Below are 22,876 nucleotides of genomic sequence, written 5' to 3' on the forward strand. Positions count from 1 at the left end.
TACTCAGAAAATGGCCCGTGGATCAGTACCAGACACGGATCGGTACCGGTTCCGGATTTGGTATCGATCCACACCCGAACACGGATCATTATGGACGTGGATCAGCTCCCTAACCCTAGCCTAGTCCACATCTGGTACCGCGTTTGGTGCCGGTACGATTTCGGGGTACTATCCACAGATTTAGTACTCACTGACTGGTACCCTATGGAGAGAACACAGACTCACTCTGATTTGTTGGTGCATAATTCTTGATTTGTGCATAAATAAGTATTTGTGCGTATTCTTGGTTTGAAACTCATATAATATGTTTTGTGCATAAGTAAAAAAAATTACAAAATGAAACAAAAAATACAATTTAAACATGCACAAATTAAAATTACAACAGCTTGAAACTAATTACAAAAATCTTGAAAAAATTATACACCAATCATCTCTTACGCATTCACAAAACCTAAGTTACACACGGATTCCATCGCCAGACTCTTTTCTCGTCTCACAGATTCATTCGTGAGTGATGCGTTCAAGGACTACTAGAATAATGGGTCATCAGAGTTTTCTTATCAGCTGTTTTAATCTTAGATTGTGAATAATATCTGGCGAAATTTTACCACTTTTTTAAACAGATATTTCTGATAATCAATATAAAAAAGTCTAAATAAACGTTTTTAGAAACACTTATTAATTTAAAAATAAAAATATTTTCTAGAAAAGAGCGTTTTCGATCTGCAGGAGCTCCTCTGACAGCGCCTCCAGAGGCTTTATTCATTAGTTTCAAGCTGTTGTCATTTTAATTTGTGCATGTGTAAATTGTATTTTTTGTTTAATTTTGTAATTTTTTTACTTATGCACAAAACATATGAGTTTCAAATAAAGTAAATACATGCAAAAGTCCAAAGTTATGCACAAATCTTAAATTACGCACACACAAATCAGAGTGAGTCTATTTTCTCTCCATAGGACCCCAACTCAGTCTAGTCCACATCTGATACGGCGTCTGGTCCCGGTACCGATCCGTGTCTGGTACCGGACGCGTATTGATCTTTGTCCGGTACTTGACATGTTATAGTTAATGTCCTTCTATTTGTCACACAGCTAAGTGTGTGAAACTTTGACCCATCCCCTGGGGAAGAGGTGAGCTGCAGACACAGCCGCGCCCAGGAACCACTTGGTGGTTTAACCCTCCAGTCCAACTCCTCAATGCTGAGTGTCAAGCAGGGACGAAGTGGGCCCCAATTTTAGAATCTTTGGTATGATTCGGCCGGGATTTGAACCCACAACCTTCCAATCTGAGGGCGGACACTCTATCACAAGACCACTGAGCTGGTTTACATGGTACCAGAAATGGACTAGACTAGTACGGGCCATAATCGGTCCACGTCCGGCACCAATCCATGTCAGGTACTGATCCGTTGACCAAACCTCGGGACGGATTTCAGATAAATGCCACAAGAAAACACCAAAAACAGGATTTCCATCGGCGTGGGACTCTAAATAAGGACGTGCGAGTCCCTGAGCGAGTCGGTAACTCACCCTCCTGTCTCATCTTGATGTTGTCACTGACTTTCAGTTTCGTGCTTCCTTTGTACCAGTGACCTTCCACATCCTCATGTGAAACCTCACAAACAAAAGTCGCGCTCTCCTTCTCCGTTACTTCCAAGTCTTCCAGCTTCTTCACAATCTTAATGTCCCTGGCTGCAACACAAACACACACATCCGGTGTTAATGTGTCACAAACAACTGATGTTTCCTTTGTGACGACGTCGATACCGTGAATGCTGAGCTTAGCGGAGGTGTTGTCGTCAGCCGTGCGGCAGACGTAGGTGCCCGCATCCTCAGGTGTGCATTTGCTGATGGTCAAAGTGCGTTTTTGTCCTGAGGAATGAAGGCTAAAGTTCCTCCCTGGTTTCAGTTCCACATCGTCCTGGAGATGTGTTGATTTTAAGCATCAAACATGACATTTACACTTTTTGTTTCTTTGATCTCAGAGACGGGAAGTCTTACCTTGAACCATCTAACCTCTGCGTTGGCTCGAGAAACCTCACACTCAAAAGCAGCTGTTTCCTTCTCTGGAACTTTTACGTCCGTTAACGGTTTGCAGATCATCGCGGGAAGTTCTGTAGCATCAAAACATTTTAGTAAAAAATTGAGGGCTGGGAATCGATTAAAAAAATTAACTAATTAATCGCATTTCTGGAAAATATTAATCGCGATTAATCCATATAATTTTTTTTTTGTTACAGTATATCCCATTCGCTTACTATCTGCAAATAATCATACTATGAAATTACACGCAAAATTGTACATTTAGAACATTTATTTTTAACCCTTTTAGGGTCTAAAACTCTGTTTTGTCAACTTTAGAATTTTCTGCATTTTCAGTTATTTTCTGCTTATTTGGTATCATTTTAATCAGCACAACCTCTCCTATGTCACACTACCTTTATTTCATCATTTTTCCATGTTATATTCACACACTAGATGTAAAATTACGCAAAAACAGAAAATTCTGTCAGGAAAAATAGGATTCATTTTGCTGAGGAAACCCAAAAAATGTTTAACAAAATGTTTTTACGACCTAGAATGAAAGTTTTAGCTGTAATTTTATATAAGTAAAATGAATAAAATGTGTCAACAAACTAATCAACATGTTTTTAAATTAAAATACAAAAAAATCCAGGCTGAAGTCACTCCAGGTGCTTAAAAAAATAAGAATTTCTCTCCTAAGAGCGCCGCCGTCTACATTTTTCCTGGAATTCTGTTTTTCTTTCATTTTTATCTTTTTTTCAACTTCTTCCTTTTTTCCATAAAACTTTATTTATTATGCTTGTGAAAAATAATAAAACACATTTTTTGGGAGAAGTTTGATCCAGCTGGATTTTAGCTCGGCTGCTCACAGGTGGGGGCGTGTCTGTCTTCTCTGAACTGTTTGCCTCTCGCGGTGTCGGGGGGCGGGACTTTCACAGTGAACCGCGGAGTTTCCTCAATTTTTAGACAGCGCTGATGCTCGTTATTGTGGAAAATTCATCTAGGTTCGCATCCCAAATAAAATAGGCCTAATGGTCGGTTTCCTCTTTGGATTTCTCATTGCAGACGTTAATTCTCCACCTTATTTATTCAAATTGAAGGTATGTTTTGTCCAAAAACTACAAATAAATGCCATATTATCTATTTAATTTCATATCACAGAATGGGATTGAGATTAAGTTTACTATATCTGATCTCACAGCTGCACACAGGACACCTGACGCGATTAATAATTATTAACTAGTTAACGCGTCAACATTCACAGCCCTATAAAAAATATCTCAATCACAAAAAGTGACCAGTAACTCGCCTGTGACAACCAGTTTGGCTGACGTATGGACTCCTTCTGCCTTGAAGGAAACAGTTCCAGCGTCTTCTTTCTTCAGGTTAGACAGCGTCAGGGACTGCTTCTTTCCCTGGACTGAGATCCTGCAGTTTGCTCCTGTCTTCAACTTGGTCCCATCTCTGGTCCACGAACCTTCAACATCCTCTTGACTGAGTTCCACCTCGAACGTTGCACTCTCTGTTTCATGCGCTTTAGTTTCTGCGAGACCCTTAACGACATGGATCTTCTTCACTGCAGAAGAAGAGAAAATAAAGATGAAAAAAGGGAAAAGCTGCGGTTCACCTTCAATGGAAGGATCTTCTTACTTTCCACGGTAAGTTTGGCCTGAGTTTTGTCATCCAGAGTTTCACAGGAGTAGATTCCTCGGTCGTCATAAGAGACCTTCTTGAAGATCAGAGCCTGCTTGGCTCCGTCCAGCCGGATCTGGATGTTTCCTGCCGGCTGCAGCACCACACTGTTCTTCATCCACCTGACCTCGTCCGACGCCTTACTGAGCTCCACCTCCAGCTTCACCTCACTCTGCTCCTCCACCGTCAGGTTTTCCAGCTTCTTCTTGAAGGTCACAGGCTCGTCTAAAAGAATCGAGAAGACGCTTCAAAGACCGTCACAAACCTTTAGATTTATGAACACAAAGTTTTCTCGTCTTACGCTGAACTTGCAGAGTCGCTTTGCAAGTTTTGCCCTCGGCGTCGACGCTTATCTCGCCGGCGTCTTTCTGGGTGACGGAGGTGATGGTGAGCGAGTGACTCCCGGCGCCGTGTTCAGTCTTGTACTTTGGACCAACAGTGATGGGAATATTTTTGTGGAACCACCTGACATTTGCATCCGCTGGCGTTACGGCGCACTTAAAAATTGCGTCTTTTCCCTCCGTAGCCACAACATTGTTCAGCTTGGTGGTCAGCCTCACGAGTCTTGGTGCTGAAACAGTGAAAGAGACTCGATTTTATTTCTGTTTTCTGCAATGATGGAATGAAACTCAAAAAAATGAGTTTGGATCAAATGTTGGCAAATTCTCAAATTCATGGAGAAATTTAATTTTAATTATTTTATATTTCTAAAAAAATGTAGAAAGGTAAAAGTGTGTATAAAATATATTATACTACAGCCTGCATAATTCTAGTTTGTATTAAAGTTTGTTAGCTAAAGTTTTGTACGGTGGCCCTGAAGTCCAAATCACACCAAGAAATCACTAAACACAAAAACATAAAGATCACAAGAACAATTTAAATAAGCACAACAAATAATAATAAAAAACAAAATTCCAGAAAATGAAAACAGAAGTTATTTCCAGAAATCAAAATGAAACATTACAAAAGGAAATATAATAAGAAACCGGGAAAGGTAGAAACTTTAGGACATTCTTGATTGGATGATGACATTTGATTTTTGGCGTTTCAGATGCGTTTTCAACTAATTAGAAATAACTTGAATATCTCCAGTTTCCCTGTGAATTCGTCCACTTCATCTTACTTTGACCAAACTCCAACTCTGCATTAACTGTTTTTTTTTTTTGATCAAGAGTTTACATCAGAGCGAGTCATTTACACAAATTAATTTATTTTATTTGCCACCTTTACTGGTTTCACTGACCTAAGATGTGATTAATGAAGTAACGAGGGTTTCTGTCGTCATTAGTGTTACATTACTGACAAAAATAATTAAATTAAAGTATTGTGTTACTTCTGCCTACCTTTTCCATGTTCTTATTCTGTTTTTTAACAATTCATTTTGATTTCTACAAATTTATTTTGTTTTAATTTTTATGTAATTACATTTTTTTGAGAAATGTGCTTTGATTCATGAAAGTTAATCTTTTTTCTTTTTTTAATTTTGATTGGGATCTTTTTCCATTGACTGATTTTTTTGTGTGTTTTGCACTTCAGAGCTTCCGTAGTTTTGTGCATTAAATCATGCAGTAACTAACGTCTATTCCTTTCCAGATGTTTTTTAGACTTGTTCATGAAGAAGACATTGAACTTGTGGCTTGAAGGTTTTCTGTCTGCAAAGACATGGAAACTCTACAAGCATTTTAGCTCAATAACGATTTCTTAACTGAAGTATCAAGAAGGTTTAGTGTCTGTTTATGATTTTGTTCTGATTTCAAACTTAAGCTGCATTCACACCGGGCGCGATTTGAGCGGCGGGGGCGTCCAGTTTTAATGCTAAGTTAATGTATAGACACAATCTGAGGTCCGCTGGGCGTGGTGCATCAGACCAGCAGCAGCGAGATTTGAGCATAATTTACGGTACGTCAACCAATTATGGACTCAACTTTAGGCTGACTGATCAAGACATTATTCTTCAGTGACTTGATCAGCGGGTAGAAAAAAAAATCTGCTTGATGTGAGGATTTTTATCTTGAACTTTCATCCAGTTTCCTGACCTGCTGTGCCGTAGGGTTGCTGGAGACAGTCCCGGCCACTCTCTGGTAAAGGTGAGATACACCCTGGACAGGGTAGCGACTTAGCAAGGTCTACCACCCGGGTTCCGGCAGAGCCAGCGAGTGCCACTGCCAACGGCCAGAGTTTGCTATACTGCCTAACAGATAGAGAGCCACTCCAGGTGTTGTCATAGCGAGCGCGATTGGTCCACCTCCAAGGGCTTATAATGTTTTTCTTATTTTCAATGAGAAAATAATAATAAAAATATCCTCCAGTTTTATTTTACCCTTTATGGTTAATGCGGAACAGAAATTCTTACAACTGCTAGACGGAAAAAAAGTTTAAAGTCCCATTATTAATTAATTTCACACACCTCGATGTGTAAAATTTGTTCTCCGCATTTGACCCATCCCCTGGGGAGTGGTGAGCTACAGACACAGCCGCGCTCGGGAACCATTTGGTGGTTTAACCCCCCAATTCAAGCCCTTAAGCAGGGAGACACTGGGTCCCATTTTTAGAGTCTTTGGTTTGACTCAAGCGGGATTTGAACTCACGGCCTTCCAGTCTCAGGGCGGACACTCTTCCGCAAGGCCATTGAGTTGTCAAAACAGCCGTCATCCAGGTGGAATTCTCTGGTGAACTCGACAACACCTCTGTAGAACTCTTAAAACCATGTGAACCTAAGCTACTCGCTCAACATCATCCATGTTTTCTATGATGTTACAGCAAATGAACTCCAGAAAAACTTAAGAGATTGCTCCTCCCACAAGCGTCTGGGGAATAAGACCATTTAGGACAAACAGTAAATTTGACGTGCAAGGGCGACCAACACAAATCGGGTCTAGTGTGAAAGCAGCTTAAGACTCAAATGTAACAAATGTTTGACCCAAACGGTTACCTTTAGAGGTCACTTTAGCAGAAGTCTTGTCACTCCTACATTCACAGCTGTATTCTCCTTCGTCTTCTTTCGTCATGCCGGTCACAGTGAGAGCTCTCTTAGCGCCTTCTGTTCCGATGCAGTTCCTGCCTCCGGGTTTGATCTCCTTGCCGTCGTGTTTCCAGACAACATCCCCCGACGCCTTATTTAACTCACACACCAGACTCAGCGTGCCGCCGGATTCCACTGAAGCAGCTTTCAAAGGAACCACAAACTTCAAAGCTGCATCTGAAAGGAGAACCACGAGTTCATCGTCGGCGGTCACGGGAGGTGTTCGTGGAAATGCCTCTTACCTTCAACCTGAACCTTGAACTCCACCTTGTCGCCTGAGGTCTGACAGGAGTACGTCCCGCTGTCTTTGGTCTCTGAACATTTCACCGTCAGAGTCCGGGAGAGGCCATCTTTTCTCACTTCGTACTTGCCGCCCTCTTTGAGCTCCACCTCGTCTCTGAACCACCTGACGCTGCCGCTCTCTGCGGTCAGCTCGGTGGATAAAACAATGTTTTCACCTGCTTCCACTATGTATTTATCCTTAACTGGCTTCTTCTGGAACTTCACAGGAACATCTTCGAAAAAAAAAGGACTACTTCAGATACTTTTCATAAAAAACCTTTAGCTTTAGAGAAGAAAATCCTCTTACCTGCTAACTTGAGCTTGAATCCTAACTTCTCACTTCCAGCCTCACAGGCATATTCTCCAGCGTCTTTCTTCTCCACGCTGTCGATCACCAACATGCGACTTTTCCCCTTAGACTCCACATGAACGGTCTTACTGGAACTCAGCAGTTTGTTGTCTTTGTACCATTTGACCTCCGTCTTCACATCGGCCACCTCGCACTTCAGGGCGACTTTCTCAGAGAGCGCCGCCTTCACCTCCTTCTGAACAGAATCTTTGTTGGAGAAGGCCGACGCCGATTCTAAAATGTGAGAAAAGAGAAGTGAACAACAACATTTTCAGGATTACACTACAAATATCAACTCAAATGCATGTAATGAACTCCACAAAAATCACTTTTTACTCTACTGGTGAATAAGACTGGTGTTAAAGAAAAATAAAAATAGAAACTATCAATTTTTACACTATTAAAAGTAAAATTGCTTTTCAACTGAACACATCGAAGGCATAACAATAACAACAAATAGTCCAAATCTGAGGATTTTCTTAATAAAAAATAATGTTTAAGCATCCCCTCTGATAAAAGGTTAGAAAAGCAGCCATTGATTACGTAAAGCTATGCAATAAAAGTAAAAAATGTTCTTTTCCTTACAGACAAATAAAAAATTATTCATTTACTGTACCAACAATAAACAAGTAAAAAAAAAACATGTTTTATGGTTTGATGTAAAGATAATGAACACTATTTCACAGAATAGGAAGTTTAGTTTTGTATTTCTATAAGTAAAATGTATCTTCTTCAATCAATCAATTAAACTAACCAATCAAATCAAACCAAACAAAAACCAACCAACCAGCCTAATTAAATCAACCACCCAACCAAATGAAACTGAATCCAATGAACCAAATCAACCAACCCAAATCAAATCAAATCAAATCAACCAACCCAAATAAAACCAACCAACCAACCAGCCTAATTAAATCAACCACCCAACCAAATGAAACTGAATCCAATGAACCAAATCAAATCAAATCAACCAACCCAAATCAAATCGACCAACCAACCAACCTGAATCGAATCAAAATGAAATCAACCAACCCAAATAAAATCAAATCAAATTTACTAACCAACCAATTAATTAATTCAAATCAAATCAAATTGACCAACCAACCAACCCAAATCGAATCAAAATCAAAATCAAATCGACCAACCAACCAACTAACCAATAAAAATTAATGAACCAAATCAAATCAACCAACCCAAATCAACCCAATGGACCGACAAACCAACCAACCAATTAATTAATTCAAATCAAATCAACCAACTAATCAACCAGCCAAATCAAATTAAAACAATATCCAACCAGCCAATCAATCAAATTAACCAACCAACAAATCAAGTCAAATCAAATCAACCAACAAACCAAATCAAATAAATCAAACAACCAATTAACCAAATCAACCAACCCAAATTTAATCCAATCCAATAAATCAAATCAAATCAAATCAACCAACCCAAATTTAATCCAATCCAATAAATCAAATCAAATCAAATCAACCAACCACCAAAATCAAACTAACAACCAGCCTAATAAAAGTCTTAAAAATTACTTATTCAGGACTTTTCATATGAATCATTACTCAAAGTGCTTTACACTAAGATAAACAAAAATAAAAACTAGAATGACCGTCCTCACCATCCAGGTGTATCTTAAAGGTCATCTTCTCAGTTCCAGCCTCACAGGTGTATTCTCCAGCATCTTTCTTCTCCACACTGTCAATGATCAGCTGCCGCGTCTTCCCTCTAGACTCTGTATGAACTGTCTTGCTGGAGGTCAACAGTTTTCCCTCCTTCAACCATTTCACCTCCGTTTTGGCATCAGCCACCTCACAGGTCAGGGTGGCGGTCTTGGAGATGGCGGCCTTCACCTCATTCTGGACAGACTCTTTGTTGGAGAAGGAAGATTTGGATTGAACTTCTGTAAAGAAAAAGAAAACATTATAGCACAACATGTGGACGCTAAAAAAATATGAGATGGAAATAAAATTCTGCTTAAACTCTACATTTGACTTTTACATATTTTTAAAAAATAACAAATAAAGCGAACAAATCCTCAAAACAACACTGTTAGACAAAACAGTTTGTAAAGTTACAAGAAAAGAAAAATGTAACAACATTCATTCAAAAGTCCTTTTAATCTTAAAAAGTCCTTTAAATGTAACATTTTACATTTCAAATATTTATTTCATAAAAAATGTTATTTATGTTTCCAAATGAGGTTGTATGTAAGTAAAGTTAATTTGTTTAAATAAAACTAAGAATATAAAATCAAAATACATAAATAAATGTGTTTATTTATTATTCTTTCTTAATTTTCCCAGTTTTTTAAAATGAACTACTCTGCTCTGTTTTTTGAAATCAAGTAGTTACTGAAGACAGGAAACAATAAAAGCACCAAAATAAGGTTTATTCCTCACACTAAGGCCTACTGTATTTCAAAATAAAAGTCTGACCAAAAAATAGGTGGAAAAAGGGAATTTAAAAGATTACACAGACAAAAATAACTTCATAATAGCCTCAACAGTTTACCCCAAAAATAAATTATGAATTCTAAGCATGTCAAATACTATTTATTCATTTTTAGCTTTTTAAAAATGTATTTATTATCTTAAAAATCATATTTCCTCACCATCCAGGTGTATTTAAAAGGTCATAATCTCAATTCCAGCCTCACAGGTGTATTCTACAGCATCTTTCTTTTCTATGCTCGAGAAGTTTCTAAGCTTTTCTAAGTTAAAATTCGTTTAAAGTTAATTTGTTAAAAAAAAGTTATAATAATAATAATTACAAAAACTTATTGAAACACAACAAAAAGTTAATAAAACTCCAAACTATTTTATTATTCTTTTATAATTTTGCTACTTTTCAAATTAACTATTCTGCTCTGTTTTTAAGAATTCAACTGCTGCAGACAGGGAAAAGTAATAACAGTGGACTAAAGTTAATTCTTAAAAGCTAAAAGCTACTGTATTTCAAAATAAAAGTCTAAACAGAAAAATAGAAAAAAGGGACACATAAGATGACATAAACCAAAGATTCCTTCATGAAAGTCACAACATTTTACCCTAAATTATATTCATTCAAAGAATGTGAAATATTATTTATGGCATTAATTAATTGATTTTTAGTTATTTAAACAAAGATTTCCTATTTAAAACATTCCATCTCCTCACCATCCAGGTGTATCTTAAAGGTCATCTTCTCAGTTCCAGCCTCACAGGTGTATTCTCCAGCATCTTTCTTCTCCACACTGTCAATGATCAGCTGCCGCGTCTTCCCTCTAGACTCTGCATGAACCGTCTTGCTGGAGGTCAACAGTTTTCCCTCCTTCAACCATTTCACCTCCGTTTTGGCATCAGCCACCTCACAGGTCAGGGTGGCGGTCTTGGAGATGGCGGCCTTCACCTCCTTCTGGACAGACTCTTTGTTGGAGAAGGAAGATTTGGATTGACCTTCTGTGGATGTAAAGATAAAGGAAACATCATTGCACATGTGGAAGGTAAACAAAATATAAAATAGAAATAGAAATTCAGCTTAAAATATATTTTATTTTTACATATTAAAAAGGCCAACAAAAAGAATAGATTTTCAAAACAACACTGTTAGACAAAATAGTTTAAACAGTCACAAGAATAGAAACATTTAACAGCAATATTCATTCAAAAGTCATTTTATTCTAACATTTAACATTTTAAATGTTTCATTTTATTAAAAATGTAAAAGATTTTAAGCTGTTTATGCTTTTGTTTTGAAAGTAAAGTTAACTTATAATTAAAAATAAGAATTAAAAAAACTAATTGAAAGACACTGAAAATGAGTAAATAAATGTCTTTATTTATGATTCTTTCATAATTTTCCCATTTAATTAACTACTCTGCTAGGATTTAAGAAATCGAGCAGTTACTGCAAACAGAAAACAATAAAAGCACCAAAGTAAAGTTCCTTCTTAAAGATATGACCTACTGTATTTCAAAATAAAAGTCTGACCAAAAAAATAGGTGAAAAAATTGAAGATTACACAAACAAAAATAACTTAACTAACATAACAGCCTCAACATTTTACCCAAATCGAAAAAAAAACTTAACTCTAAGCATGTCAAATACTATTTTTAGCAATATAAAAATACATTTCTTTAAAATAAATCGCATCTCCTCACCATCCAGGTGTATCTTAAAGGTCATCTTCTCAGTTCCAGCCTCACAGGTGTATTCTCCAGCATCTTTCTTCTCCACACTGTCAATGATCAGCTGCCGCGTCTTCCCTCTAGACTCTGTATGAACCGTCTTGCTGGAGGTCAACAGTTTTCCCTCCTTGAACCATTTCACCTCCGTTTTGGCATTAGCCACCTCACAGGTCAGGGTGGCGGTCTTGGAGATGGCGGCCTTCACCTCCTTCTGGACAGACTCTTTTTTAAGAAAAGCCGACTGCGCCTGCATGTCTGCGTGGACCATAAATGTACATGTCAGTATTTTGTCGCTGTCAGCTTTAAAGCGTACATGACAGTGGTTAGGTCTTACCTGCCACCTGAAGCCTAAAGACAAGTTTTTCAGTCCCAGATTCACAGGTGTACTCTCCGGCGTCTTTCTTCTTCAAGCTGTCGATTACCAACTGGCGAATCTTCCCCTTCGCCTCGACATGAACGGTTTTACTGGAAGTGATGAGCTTGTTATCTTTGTACCATTTCACCTCTGTCTTGGAATCAAACACCTCACAGCTGAGAGTGGCCTTCTGGGATACATTGGCTTTCATCTCCTTCTGGACTGAATCTTTGTTGAAGACTGGCTGGATCTCTGATGGCAGATCATGACAGGAAATCAGTATGTCGGACTGGATCCTAAAATGCTTTATAACATCCCCCCTTCAGCTTTACCTGCTACTTGGATCTTAAAGTCCATCTTCTCCGACCCAGCCTCACAAACGTACTCTCCAGCATCCTTCTTCTCCACACTGTCAATCACCAGCTGACGAAGTTTTCCTTTTGACTCGGTGTGAATGCTTTTGCTGGAGGTCAGCTGCTTGCCATCTTTGAACCATTTGACTTCTGTTTTGGCATCAACGACCTCACAACTCAACGTGGTTTTCTGGGAGACGGTGGCTTTCACTTCCCTCTGAACCGAGTCTTTGTTGAGGAACGCCGGTTGAACATCTGAGAGATAAAGGAGAGTTTCTAGTTAAAGTCTGAGAAACTTTTTTTATCAACTGAAGAGTTGTTATACTTTTTTTTACTAAGGGTTTTATATTTTCTATAAGCATATACTGTTTACATGAACCTACTCATTTAATATTAAAGTCCCAATCCAACTATATTTTTTCTGTTGTAAAAAGTTTCCGATGGTCTATTATTTATGATCATGCAGTTTTTAGCCAAAATTTTCTGCAGAGCACAAATGTTGCCACAAACGATCATATTAATAGTCGACTAATCACAAACTATTTTTTCCAATAAGTCGACCAATCGGGTCATGTGCAAAATGGATATAAACCATAACCATCATGAGCCTTAAACAACTAAAAACTAGATATATAGCATTACCTGTGATAATGCTAGTGTGAATGCTGTAAGCTGAAGTTGGCCGCTGAAGATGCTGAAGTTAATAGCTAAAATCACTGAAGCTGATAGCCAGCTAAAATATTAGTTAAATGCCAAATTAGCCTAAAAAAATGAAAAAGTCTAAGTTAGCCAAAACAACTAGTATGCAGCTGAAATATTAGTTAAACTTCAAATTTGCCTAAAAAACTGAGCAAAACTCTTAATTAGCCGAAATAGCTAGCATGTAGGTGAAATATTAGCTAAACTCCAAAATAGCCTAAAAGACAAAAAAAGCCTAGATTAGCAAGTTAGCTAGCATTCAGTTGAATTATTAGCTAAACTCCAAATCAGGCTAAAAAGCTGAAAAAAATCCTTAATTTGCTAAAATAGCTAGCATGTAGCTTAAATATTAGCTAAACTACAAAAAACAAAAAAAATGCATAAATTAGCCAAAATAACTAGCATGCAGTTGAAATATTAGCTAAACCCCAAATTAGCCTAAAACTGATAAAATCCTTAATTAGCCAAAATAGCAAACATGCAGCTGAAATATTAGCTTAAACCTTAAATTGGGCTAAAAAACTGAAAAAAAATCCTTTATTTGTCAAAATAGCTAACCTGTAGCTAAAATATTAGCTAAACTGCAAAATAGCCCCCCCCAAAAAAAAGCCTAAATTAGCTAAAATAACTAGCATGCAGTTGAAATATTATCTAAACTCCAAATTAGCCTAAAAAAATTTTTTTTTACTTTCACTCTTTCTTTTAAATTCATAACTATGTTCTTGTTAACTAATCCCCAAAACACGACCAACACAGAGATGCGAAACAAATTCTACCTGACACAAAGATCTTGAAGGACAGCTTCTCTCCTCCAGCTTCACACGTGTACTCCCCAGCATCACTCTTCTCGGCCTTTTCAATCACCAGCTGACGGACAGCGCCCTTCGCCTCCGGGTACACCGCCCGACTGGACCCTAGCAGCTTTCCGTCTTTGTGCCATTTCACCTCCACCTTGCTGTCAGACACCTCACAGCTCAGTGTTACCTTCTGGGAAAGAGTCGCTCTCACCTCCTTCTGGACCGACTCCTTGTTGGTGAAAAGAGCTTGAGCTTGAGTTTCTGGAATGAAAACGAAAGAACTTGAATACGTAGTGATTCATTGTTTTGGCCTAAAGCTGAGAGTCCTACCTTTGATTTTGACATGGAATGTGACTCTGTCAGCTGCTGTCTCACAGGAGTAGTGGCCTTCATCATTTTTCTTGGCGCCCTTGATGATGAGCTTCCTTTGAGTCCCTTTAGAAAAGATTATAGTTCTTTGGTCCTCCGTAATCTCTACTTGATCCTTTCTCCAAACAACGACAGCGCTGGCAGGAGACACTTCACAGCTCAACTCCAGATCTCCTTTGAGTGAGGATGATAATCCCATAGGACCTCGTGCTTTGTTTAGAAACTTGGCAGGTTCATCTAACAGATTAAAAAAGAAACTGTCAGTATGATATGATAAATTGATTCTATTAAAATGTACTTTTATTGAACGAATACATGAATTGTGATTTTGAAGGTACCTTTCAGGTTGAGTTTTATGGGTAACTTTTCACTTCCTAAAACACACTCATAAATGCCCACATCTTCCTCTGTCACATTGTGAACCACCAGGATCCTCTTTCGATCGACCACCACGTACTCGTACTTCTTGCCAACTTTTACCTCCCGACCATCTTTCATCCAAACAACCTGAAAACACAGATGAAAAGAGAAGAAACAAAAAGGAAGAAAATTAAAAAAAATACAGAAATGTGCAGCACTGAGGCAAGAGCAACCTTGGAGCGAATATCTCACTGTAGACACATAGTACTATGTTTTATTCAATTTTCTATATTTGGACCATAAGGTAAAATACTTTTAAAAGTATCCTCTTTTAATCTTTTTTACAAATTGTTGCTATTTTTAGGCAAAAAAACAGCTGTTTTCTAGGACATAGTTTCTGCAGAGCGGCAGGAGTTCTTTAGAAATTTGCCTCAAAGTTGTGCAGGACAGTTCCCCGTCCCCTCCACATGCCGTTTTACAGCCCCTCACACCCTCAGTCTAACTTCACCGGTGCAGTACAAATGGCGAGCAATATCAGAGCTTTCCAGACGTTCAGATCCAGATTCCAGCTCAGACGAGGAAAATGAAGACGTTCATGGGTCTATTTGTCGGCAAGTGGATGTATCGGAATGGAGCGGAGCTTGTGGCCAAAATAGTGTTTTTTCTACGGTTTAAATACGATCTTTTTCAAACTACTTTTTTTTTAACTCCTTCTGATCCACAAGGATTAGAATAAAGGAATAGGGCTGGGTATCACCAATCATTTCCAGGATCGATTCGATTCAATTCATCAGAGCCTGAATACATTTTTTTATGCTTTTGATCCTCTTAATTCAGTTTGATTCAATTCAATTTTAAATTTTGAAATATTAATGAGTATTTTCAACAGTGTTACATGGATTCTCAAACAGAGAAGCTCATTGTTCTACTTCTCCTGGAAGGCGTTCCAGTTTGACCACTAAGTGACGATAGCGCTGTAACGTTACTCCTTATTCCAGAAGAAGAAGAAAGAATTTAGACCACAAATGGTTACTTTACAAAATATTTCCTTAAAAGAGTTTGGAAAATTCCTGCCTGTGAGTTTATAAAGATGTTCATTTAGTCAGCATTGTATGTTTATGTCGAGCAATCGTTAGCATCAGCCGTCCTATAGGAAATCCCATTATACGTTAGCATCAAGCTAGCACACTTTAGCATTATTCGTTTGATCGATCTCTACATTTATGGATCGATTATTGATTTAATAACTGAGATCGATCCATATCGAATAATTAATTTTTTCAACCCAGCCCTATAAAGAAATACTCAGAAATGCAATTTTAAGCTTAATTTTCTTCATATATGTTTTCCATCATCAGAAAAATGCCACAAACTCATGTAAAAAAACATAATTTTCTTCTGAGCTGATCTTTAAGTGATGTCTAAAGGAAACAAAAAAGTTTTACAAACCTCGGCTTCATAGTCTGAGACCTCAGCAGTCAGCTCAGCGGCGTCTTGGACGCTGCAGGTCACTTCTGCAGGAAGATCTGACTTGTTGGTGAACCGAACAGGAGCGGCTAAAAACAAACGTTGAGCAATTAGAATCTATCTTTGTTTTGTGGGATGTTAAAAGATAAAATGATAAATAGTGTATACTTTTGTATCGCTTTACTAATTTCTTAGAAGGTCCAAAGCGTTTTACAGTCTACATCCACAGTCACACACTTTCTGCAATTACATGTGCAAAATGTCTTCAGAGTCCCATATTTTTTTCTTTTATAAAATCATAAACAGTAGCCTTTTAATTAATTAATTTAATGTATCCAAAATCAAAAAGACTGTCGTTATTTTAAGACATTTTATGTGCAGTGGCAGTAGCTCATTAGATACACTATTCTGGGTTGTGGGTGGGACTGATGACACAGGGCAACTCCGCCCCCTCCCCGCTGCTTGGAGCTCTGTCTGCGCGCTCACACTCAAGCTTATAGCCTCAAGCTAGCATAAGTGGCGCAAAGACAATGGTGATCAATCCAGGCGTTCAGCTCTGAACCAGAGGCAGCTTGGACGAGGAAAGTGAATGTGCACATGGGGCAAAGGATCGGAGTGGTAAAAGTGTTTGGAAAAACCCATTTTAGTAGCTGCGCCATTAGTCTGGGCTTTTTCTAGCTTCTGGTTTTCTAATCTAATGTGATTTGAATGAAGAAATGCTCAGAAATGCAGTTTTAATCTCAAATTATGTTGTATGGGTCCTCTATTATGAGAAAATGCAACAAAAACATGCTAAAAACACAAAAAATGTGATTTTCATTGGAGTGGGTTTTTAATCGGATCAAAGATTGGATTGAACTGTGTACATGGGCTCTGAAAAACTTTATCCGAATATAACAAACATGTACATCCGCCAAATACTCGATCGGAATAAATCCTTTTGACGTGTGAGAGGAGGGAGTAGCAAAGTTCTGTTAATGCTTTGAGCATGTAGGGAGATTATTCTTCTTATTATTATTTTTTAAAAATAATTGTTCACATATAACTTCACACAGAACTTTTTGTTCTTGGCCACAACCATCAGGAGCAATGTGGGGTTTGGCGTTGTTACAGCTCTGGCCGTATTTGGTTTTGGTTTAACATTTGTTGTCTGTTCTGTGTATTTCTATCAGAGTGGGACCTCTGTATGTTTTGAAGATCTTTGTCTGCCTTTCTTTCTTTATTCGTTTCAGGTGTGGTGCCGGAAGGGCGTGGCTCCCATTGGTCCAAAGCTGATGGAGAGAGCCTTTAAAAGCTCCGGCCCAAGAGAAGGGAGCTGGGCTGCATCCAGTTTTGTAGTTTGTGTGCACTTTGTAGTTTTAGTTGTGGTTTTGTGTTAAAGTCCCACTCTGTGATGTTTAGTTTTCTACATAAAATGGGGCATAACAGATGTCACTTCCACACAGGATGGGAACCAAATCTTTTGATCAAACCTCTGCACCACAGCAGCCCACAGGAGTATTAATAAAAAAAGTGAATTTCACAATATCTTACCTTTCACAGTCAAAATGCAGCTGCTCTCTGAGCCCCCACCCACAAATTTCACTTCGGCTCCGTTCATTTCCGTGGTGACGTTGCGGATGACCAGCGTGTGGGTGGTCTTGGACCTGGTGATGAGGTAGTCGGCTCCACTACGCAGGAGGCGTCCGTTTAAAGACCAGAAACCCGAGCAAGCTGCGGACAGTTCCACAGACAGAGAGAACTCCTCGCCGGAAACCGCAGAGCTGTTCACCAGACCTGTCCTCAAGTCTGCCGTGGGCTCTAAAGGACGAAAGCAAGAAATGTCTTTGTAAAAAAAGGGAAAAAAAAGAAAACAAAAAAAAAACACAAACTCACCAAGATAGAAGCTTCCAGGAACCTCCAGGTAAGGACTCTGCCCAAAGTCATTGACAGCAGAGAGTCGGAACTGGTAGCTAGCTTCTTCAGTGAAGTTGGAGATCGAGATCTCGGTCGTAACAATAAGCTCTCCGGCGTTGCACCTTTGCCAGGTAGAGGCGCCGACTTTCCTTCGCTCCATGATGTAGCCTTTGATGGGTACAGGACGGTCGCTGTCTGGGGGGGACCACCGAAAGGTGATGGAGGAGTCGGTCTTGTTCTGGACCGCAGCATCGATGGGAGGATCAGGAGGATGTTTCCGTGCGGCTGTGGAGGGAAAACGGTTAAACCAGGAGGAAGCTGCACAAATGAACCAACTTAAGACATTTTCTTAAAGACTGTTTCTCATATTTAAACTAGGGCCGGGAATCGATTAAAAAAAATTAACTAATTAATCGTAAACCTAGAAAAAATTAATCGCGGTTAATCGCTATAATTTTTTTTCTTATTATCTGTGAATAATCACAATATGAAATCACACAAGACTCTAAATTTAGGACATTTATTTTTAATTACTGCTGTCAATCAATTACAAAAAAAACTCTGAATAATCACACTTTTGAATTGGGATTAATCACAATTAATCGCAATGTTTTCTAGGTAAAATGTGTTTGTACAATATGACATCGGACTATGGATCAAATAGTCAGCTTACTATTTTTGTCGTTCACAAAAAGCTGAATTAGGGGTTAAACCAGCAAATGTTTCCCATGCTCTCTGCAGATCACTTCTTTTCCCATTCGGGGGGTCCAACGTGTTGAACGTGTGACATCATTGACTGACTGTATATGAGAATTGGACAGAGTATCCCCTCACATTCTAAACAGGAAGTACCTGCTGGTCCCTGAAAGCCGAAATCCCATTGACTTCTATTCTATTTGCCAGAAAAAAACAGTCTTTATGTGATATCTCTTTTGTGCTAATCCTAATTTTTTTGTTTTATTTATTGTCTTTATCACAAGTTATTCAAGTTATAAACTGGCCAATCAGATGCCTTAATAAAAGCACGTGTTTCCTACTGGTTCCCATTTTGAACCTAAATGACAGATTATCAGCTGAAGGGGTGTGGCTTTCCAACAATCTCACTCCTAATTATTGAGAGTGGTCGCCATAGAAACGTTGACTCAGACCAATCACTGCTTACAACATGGGGAGGTTCGTAATGTGGAAAAATAGCGACTTAATTCACTTACAATCCAGCTAATCAGTGCAATTAAACCAAATTAACATGAATACACTGTCAATTTATGTTATTTTTTAGTTTTTTTTGTATATTGTTTCTTGTATTTTGCCTCCATTATACAATTTTGGGCGTATCGTATCAAAGACATATTACAGTGTTGTACAGTGATAGGCCCCAGCATCCCCATGGCTCCGTAAAGGATTCAGAATGGATTTGACTCACCGGTGACAGAGAAGCGCGTGGAGGTCTTGCAGTCTCCAGCCACAAAGGCCACCTCTCCGGAGTCATCTGCCTGACAGTCCCTGATGGTCAGGGTGTACTGTCTCAGCGTGGAAGCGATGGAAATGCGGGAATCTTGCTTCAACTTCTCGCCGTTCCGAGTCCAGTACGCGTCCGGGCACGGATGTTCCAGCTCCACGCAGAAGATGACCGTGTCGCTGACCGGAACTACTGTCCTTCGAGGAAGCTTTTTAGTGATGTTACCTGAGAGGAAGAAGTATTGAATCCAGATGCATTACAGTCTTTAATAAGACATTCCTGCAATAAGAATTTAATAATAACACACTAAATGTCAGCTATGCTGAAAAAAATGTTTACACGTTAGTAAATAAAGTCATATAAGCGACCAATAATTTAATAAAAATGAACATTTTGAGCATGAAAACTTGATCAAACTGGTAAAATCACACAAAATCATATTTTCTGCTTTAAAAAATCTAAATGTTTTATATATATTTGACAAAAGGATCATTAAACGATCAGAGTGATACCCAGGACGGTGAGCTCAGCCACAGTCCGGCTGCCCTCCTTCATCTCGCAGATGTAGACGCCGTCGTCGTTGGTGGTCACGTTGTGTATGGTGAGGCGGCGCACGGTGCCGTCCTCCTCCATGTGGTACTTGTAGCTCTGCTCCAGCCGCGTCTCCTCCATGAACCAGTTGGCCTGAGTGGCGACCAGAGGGACCTCACACATGAGCTTAGCTGAGGCTTTTTCCTGCACCTCCACATCCTGCAGCTTCCTCCTGAACGGAACTTTGGGCTCTGAAAGAGAAAAGATTAAACCAAGTTCCACTTAATAAATAACTAAAAGTTTTATCTAAAGAAACTATCGAGAAAACATCAAAATATGTTGTGCTTTTCATGTTTTTTTTAACCAAGGTACAAATTTTCCTTGACAAAAATCTAAAAATACAGAAATATTTTTTTTGTAAATTTGAGGCTGAAAAGGCTGTTTTATGTCATGAAAGTTGTGATAATTTTCAATGACAATTTTAACTAAATTAGTTGGAAATGTTCCTCAGGTTGTTGTTTTTCCCTCCAATTTATAAATGTTTAATATCAGTTAATCTCACAAAAAACAATAATATATTCTTTCTAAAGTGAGATCTAAATTTTAAAATATATTTTTTATGTTTGTGCTGCAGCAACTGTAGTTTTTGAACAATTATATAATCACAACATGCTTGATAATTTTACACAAAATTACTAACATTAAATTCATGTTTAATTGTAAGTCATAAGAAAAAGTGAAACACTGGATCAATTAACAAAAGTTCAGAAATTTGGTTCAATTAAAAATATTCGTTTTTATCAAATAAAAAAAATATTTGACTACAGCAACAACAACAAAAATAATAATTTAAAGAAAACTAAGAATTTTAAATGTAACAAATTACAGATCTTTTGTTAATTGATCCAATGTTTTATTTTTTTCAGTGTAGACAAAGAGTAAAGATGTTGAAGTTTTAGTAGTTTTTCTTTTGTCTGTAACTAACAAAAAAGTTTATTTTATTGTGTTATTACTTCTATTAAAAATGTTCAAGTGTTTCAAGTCTGAAACTGAATGTTCTTCATCACAGACATTATTAGAAAACGGTTTCAGTCAGAAAGATGATTTGGACCAAACGTTGGAATGTCTGGCTGTTCATGATAAACAGAAACGTTGAAAGAGAACTAAATTTTTTATCTTTGATTTCATCAAAAAGATCTGAAAACTGTTATAACAGAAAGTTTGATCTGTTTGTTTATAGTCATTAACAACTATTTCTGAATTCACACCCTAATCCCTAACTATAAAAAGTGCAGGACTATATAGAGCCCTGGATTTTAAAGTAATTCAGACACCATCCTCACTACTTTTCTTTCATTATTCTAAACGCCGGATATGACTCACCGATTTCACTAAGTGAAAATCGAACATTTCACGTCTATTTGTGACTCAACTGTGTTCTGAAGATGAACCCATTGATGGTTTATTAAAAACATTTAAACACATTTTTTTCGCACAAATTGTTCAAATGCAATGCATTGTGGTCTGTATTCGCTAATGTAGTGAATATCGATGCATGCTAGTTTTTTGCAAAGACTTCTGGGATATTTCTAGTGCACTCGATTTTGGAATTGATTCTGAAAATAGCAAAGCACTGTATAATGAGTAAGGAAGGAATTAGGACATAGCCCTGAACACATTTATTTCACAAATATTGGTTGACCGCAATGCATTGTGGTCCACATTCACTAATACAGTGAGCATCAAAACTGCAAATGCACTATATAATGAGTATTGAAGGAGTTTGGACAATTTCAAAATTAAGTGCCCAAGAAATTTCCCAGAAGTCTTTGTGAAAAACTGGTGTGCATTGATACGCACTACATTAGCAAATATAGACCACAATGCATTGTGTTTGAACAATATTTGCGGGGAAAAAAGAGTTTAAATGTAATTTTTTCAATAAACTATCCACATTTTCATTATCCAACAATTTTTTACTCTCAACTCGTCAAATATTGACGTTTGGTTAAAGACCCTCCGCGTAAAAAAATGATGTTTTCGGTGTCCCTAACTCGTCAATTTTTTGACATGCTGGCTGTTTGTAAAATCAAGGGTCCGCAACCCTTGGGGTGAGGTACCAGATGCAGTACCGGGCGTGACTGATCCTCGGAACGCATCCGGTATCGATACCCCAACCCGGCAGCGGACACGGTACCAGATGCGGTCCTGGACATGAACTGGTATCGGGTTTGAATACTGGACCGGTTCTGGTTCGTGGCCCTGATTTTGGGAACCCGTGATTTAATGGGAACAGCCAGCACTTCAAAACACGCTGAGTTGGGAACACCGAAAATGTTTTTTAAGCAGTGGGTTACTAAACTAAACGTCAATACTTGACGAATTGGGTGTAAAAACTTGTTGAATTATGAAATTGTAGATGGTTTATTAAAAAATGACATTTAAACACAGTTTTTTCGCACAAATTGCTCAAACACAATGCATTGTGGTCTGTTTTCGCTAATGTAGTGAGCATCAATGCACACTGGTTTTTCGCAAGGACTTCTATTTCTAGGCATTCGATTTTAGTGTGTTTGACATTTTCTAGTGCTGTCCGAATCTATAATTACAAAATTGAGTGGACTAGAAATTTCCCAGAAGTCTTTGTGAAAAACTACCATGCATTGATGCTCACTAGATCAGCTGTGAGCGATGACAATGTGTTGGATTATCAGAACATAGTGGATTCATAGTCGTAAATGTTTGTATTGATTAGATTTTCACTTTGTGAAATCGATGATATTCGGTCATATTCGCCGTGTATAAAAAAAGTAGTAAGCGTGGCGTCCAAATTACTTTTAAAATCCAGAGAACTAGATATTCCTGCACTATATAGTAGTAGTAAAGGATTAGGGTGGGAACTCAGACATAGCCACTGTTTTAGGTTAGGATTATTTTGGGTATTTTGAGTCCAAAAAGTGTACCTTGAAAGATGCCTTTTTTCTACTTCACACTTTATCTTTATAAAAAAATATATATTTGTAATAGGAGATTATTGATTAA

At 38.1% G+C, this 22,876-nt stretch overlaps 1 protein-coding gene across 1 annotated transcript in view; it reads right to left on the bottom strand.

Moving 5' to 3' along the window:
• The window catches only part of obscnb (obscurin, cytoskeletal calmodulin and titin-interacting RhoGEF b), a gene marked incomplete in the record, with an annotated part of 93,132 nt that overhangs the window by 64,968 nt on the left and 5,288 nt on the right, over positions 1 to 22,876 (bottom strand). Inside the window, 22 exon segments of the mRNA XM_024273526.2 lie at positions 1,531 to 1,692; positions 1,768 to 1,921; positions 2,002 to 2,114; positions 3,335 to 3,601; positions 3,676 to 3,942; positions 4,019 to 4,288; positions 6,650 to 6,916; positions 6,982 to 7,254; positions 7,329 to 7,604; positions 9,001 to 9,282; positions 10,538 to 10,819; positions 11,522 to 11,803; positions 11,883 to 12,155; positions 12,236 to 12,511; positions 13,732 to 14,013; positions 14,083 to 14,358; positions 14,460 to 14,628; positions 15,931 to 16,037; positions 17,482 to 17,748; positions 17,824 to 18,129; positions 19,268 to 19,528; positions 19,816 to 20,085. Of these exon segments, the coding sequence (XP_024129294.1) occupies positions 1,531 to 1,692; positions 1,768 to 1,921; positions 2,002 to 2,114; positions 3,335 to 3,601; positions 3,676 to 3,942; positions 4,019 to 4,288; positions 6,650 to 6,916; positions 6,982 to 7,254; positions 7,329 to 7,604; positions 9,001 to 9,282; positions 10,538 to 10,819; positions 11,522 to 11,803; positions 11,883 to 12,155; positions 12,236 to 12,511; positions 13,732 to 14,013; positions 14,083 to 14,358; positions 14,460 to 14,628; positions 15,931 to 16,037; positions 17,482 to 17,748; positions 17,824 to 18,129; positions 19,268 to 19,528; positions 19,816 to 20,085 (5,382 nt within the window).

This window comes from Oryzias melastigma, linkage group LG17 (assembly GCF_002922805.2).
Source record: "Oryzias melastigma strain HK-1 linkage group LG17, ASM292280v2, whole genome shotgun sequence".
In the NCBI taxonomy this organism is placed as follows: domain Eukaryota; kingdom Metazoa; phylum Chordata; class Actinopteri; order Beloniformes; family Adrianichthyidae; genus Oryzias; species Oryzias melastigma.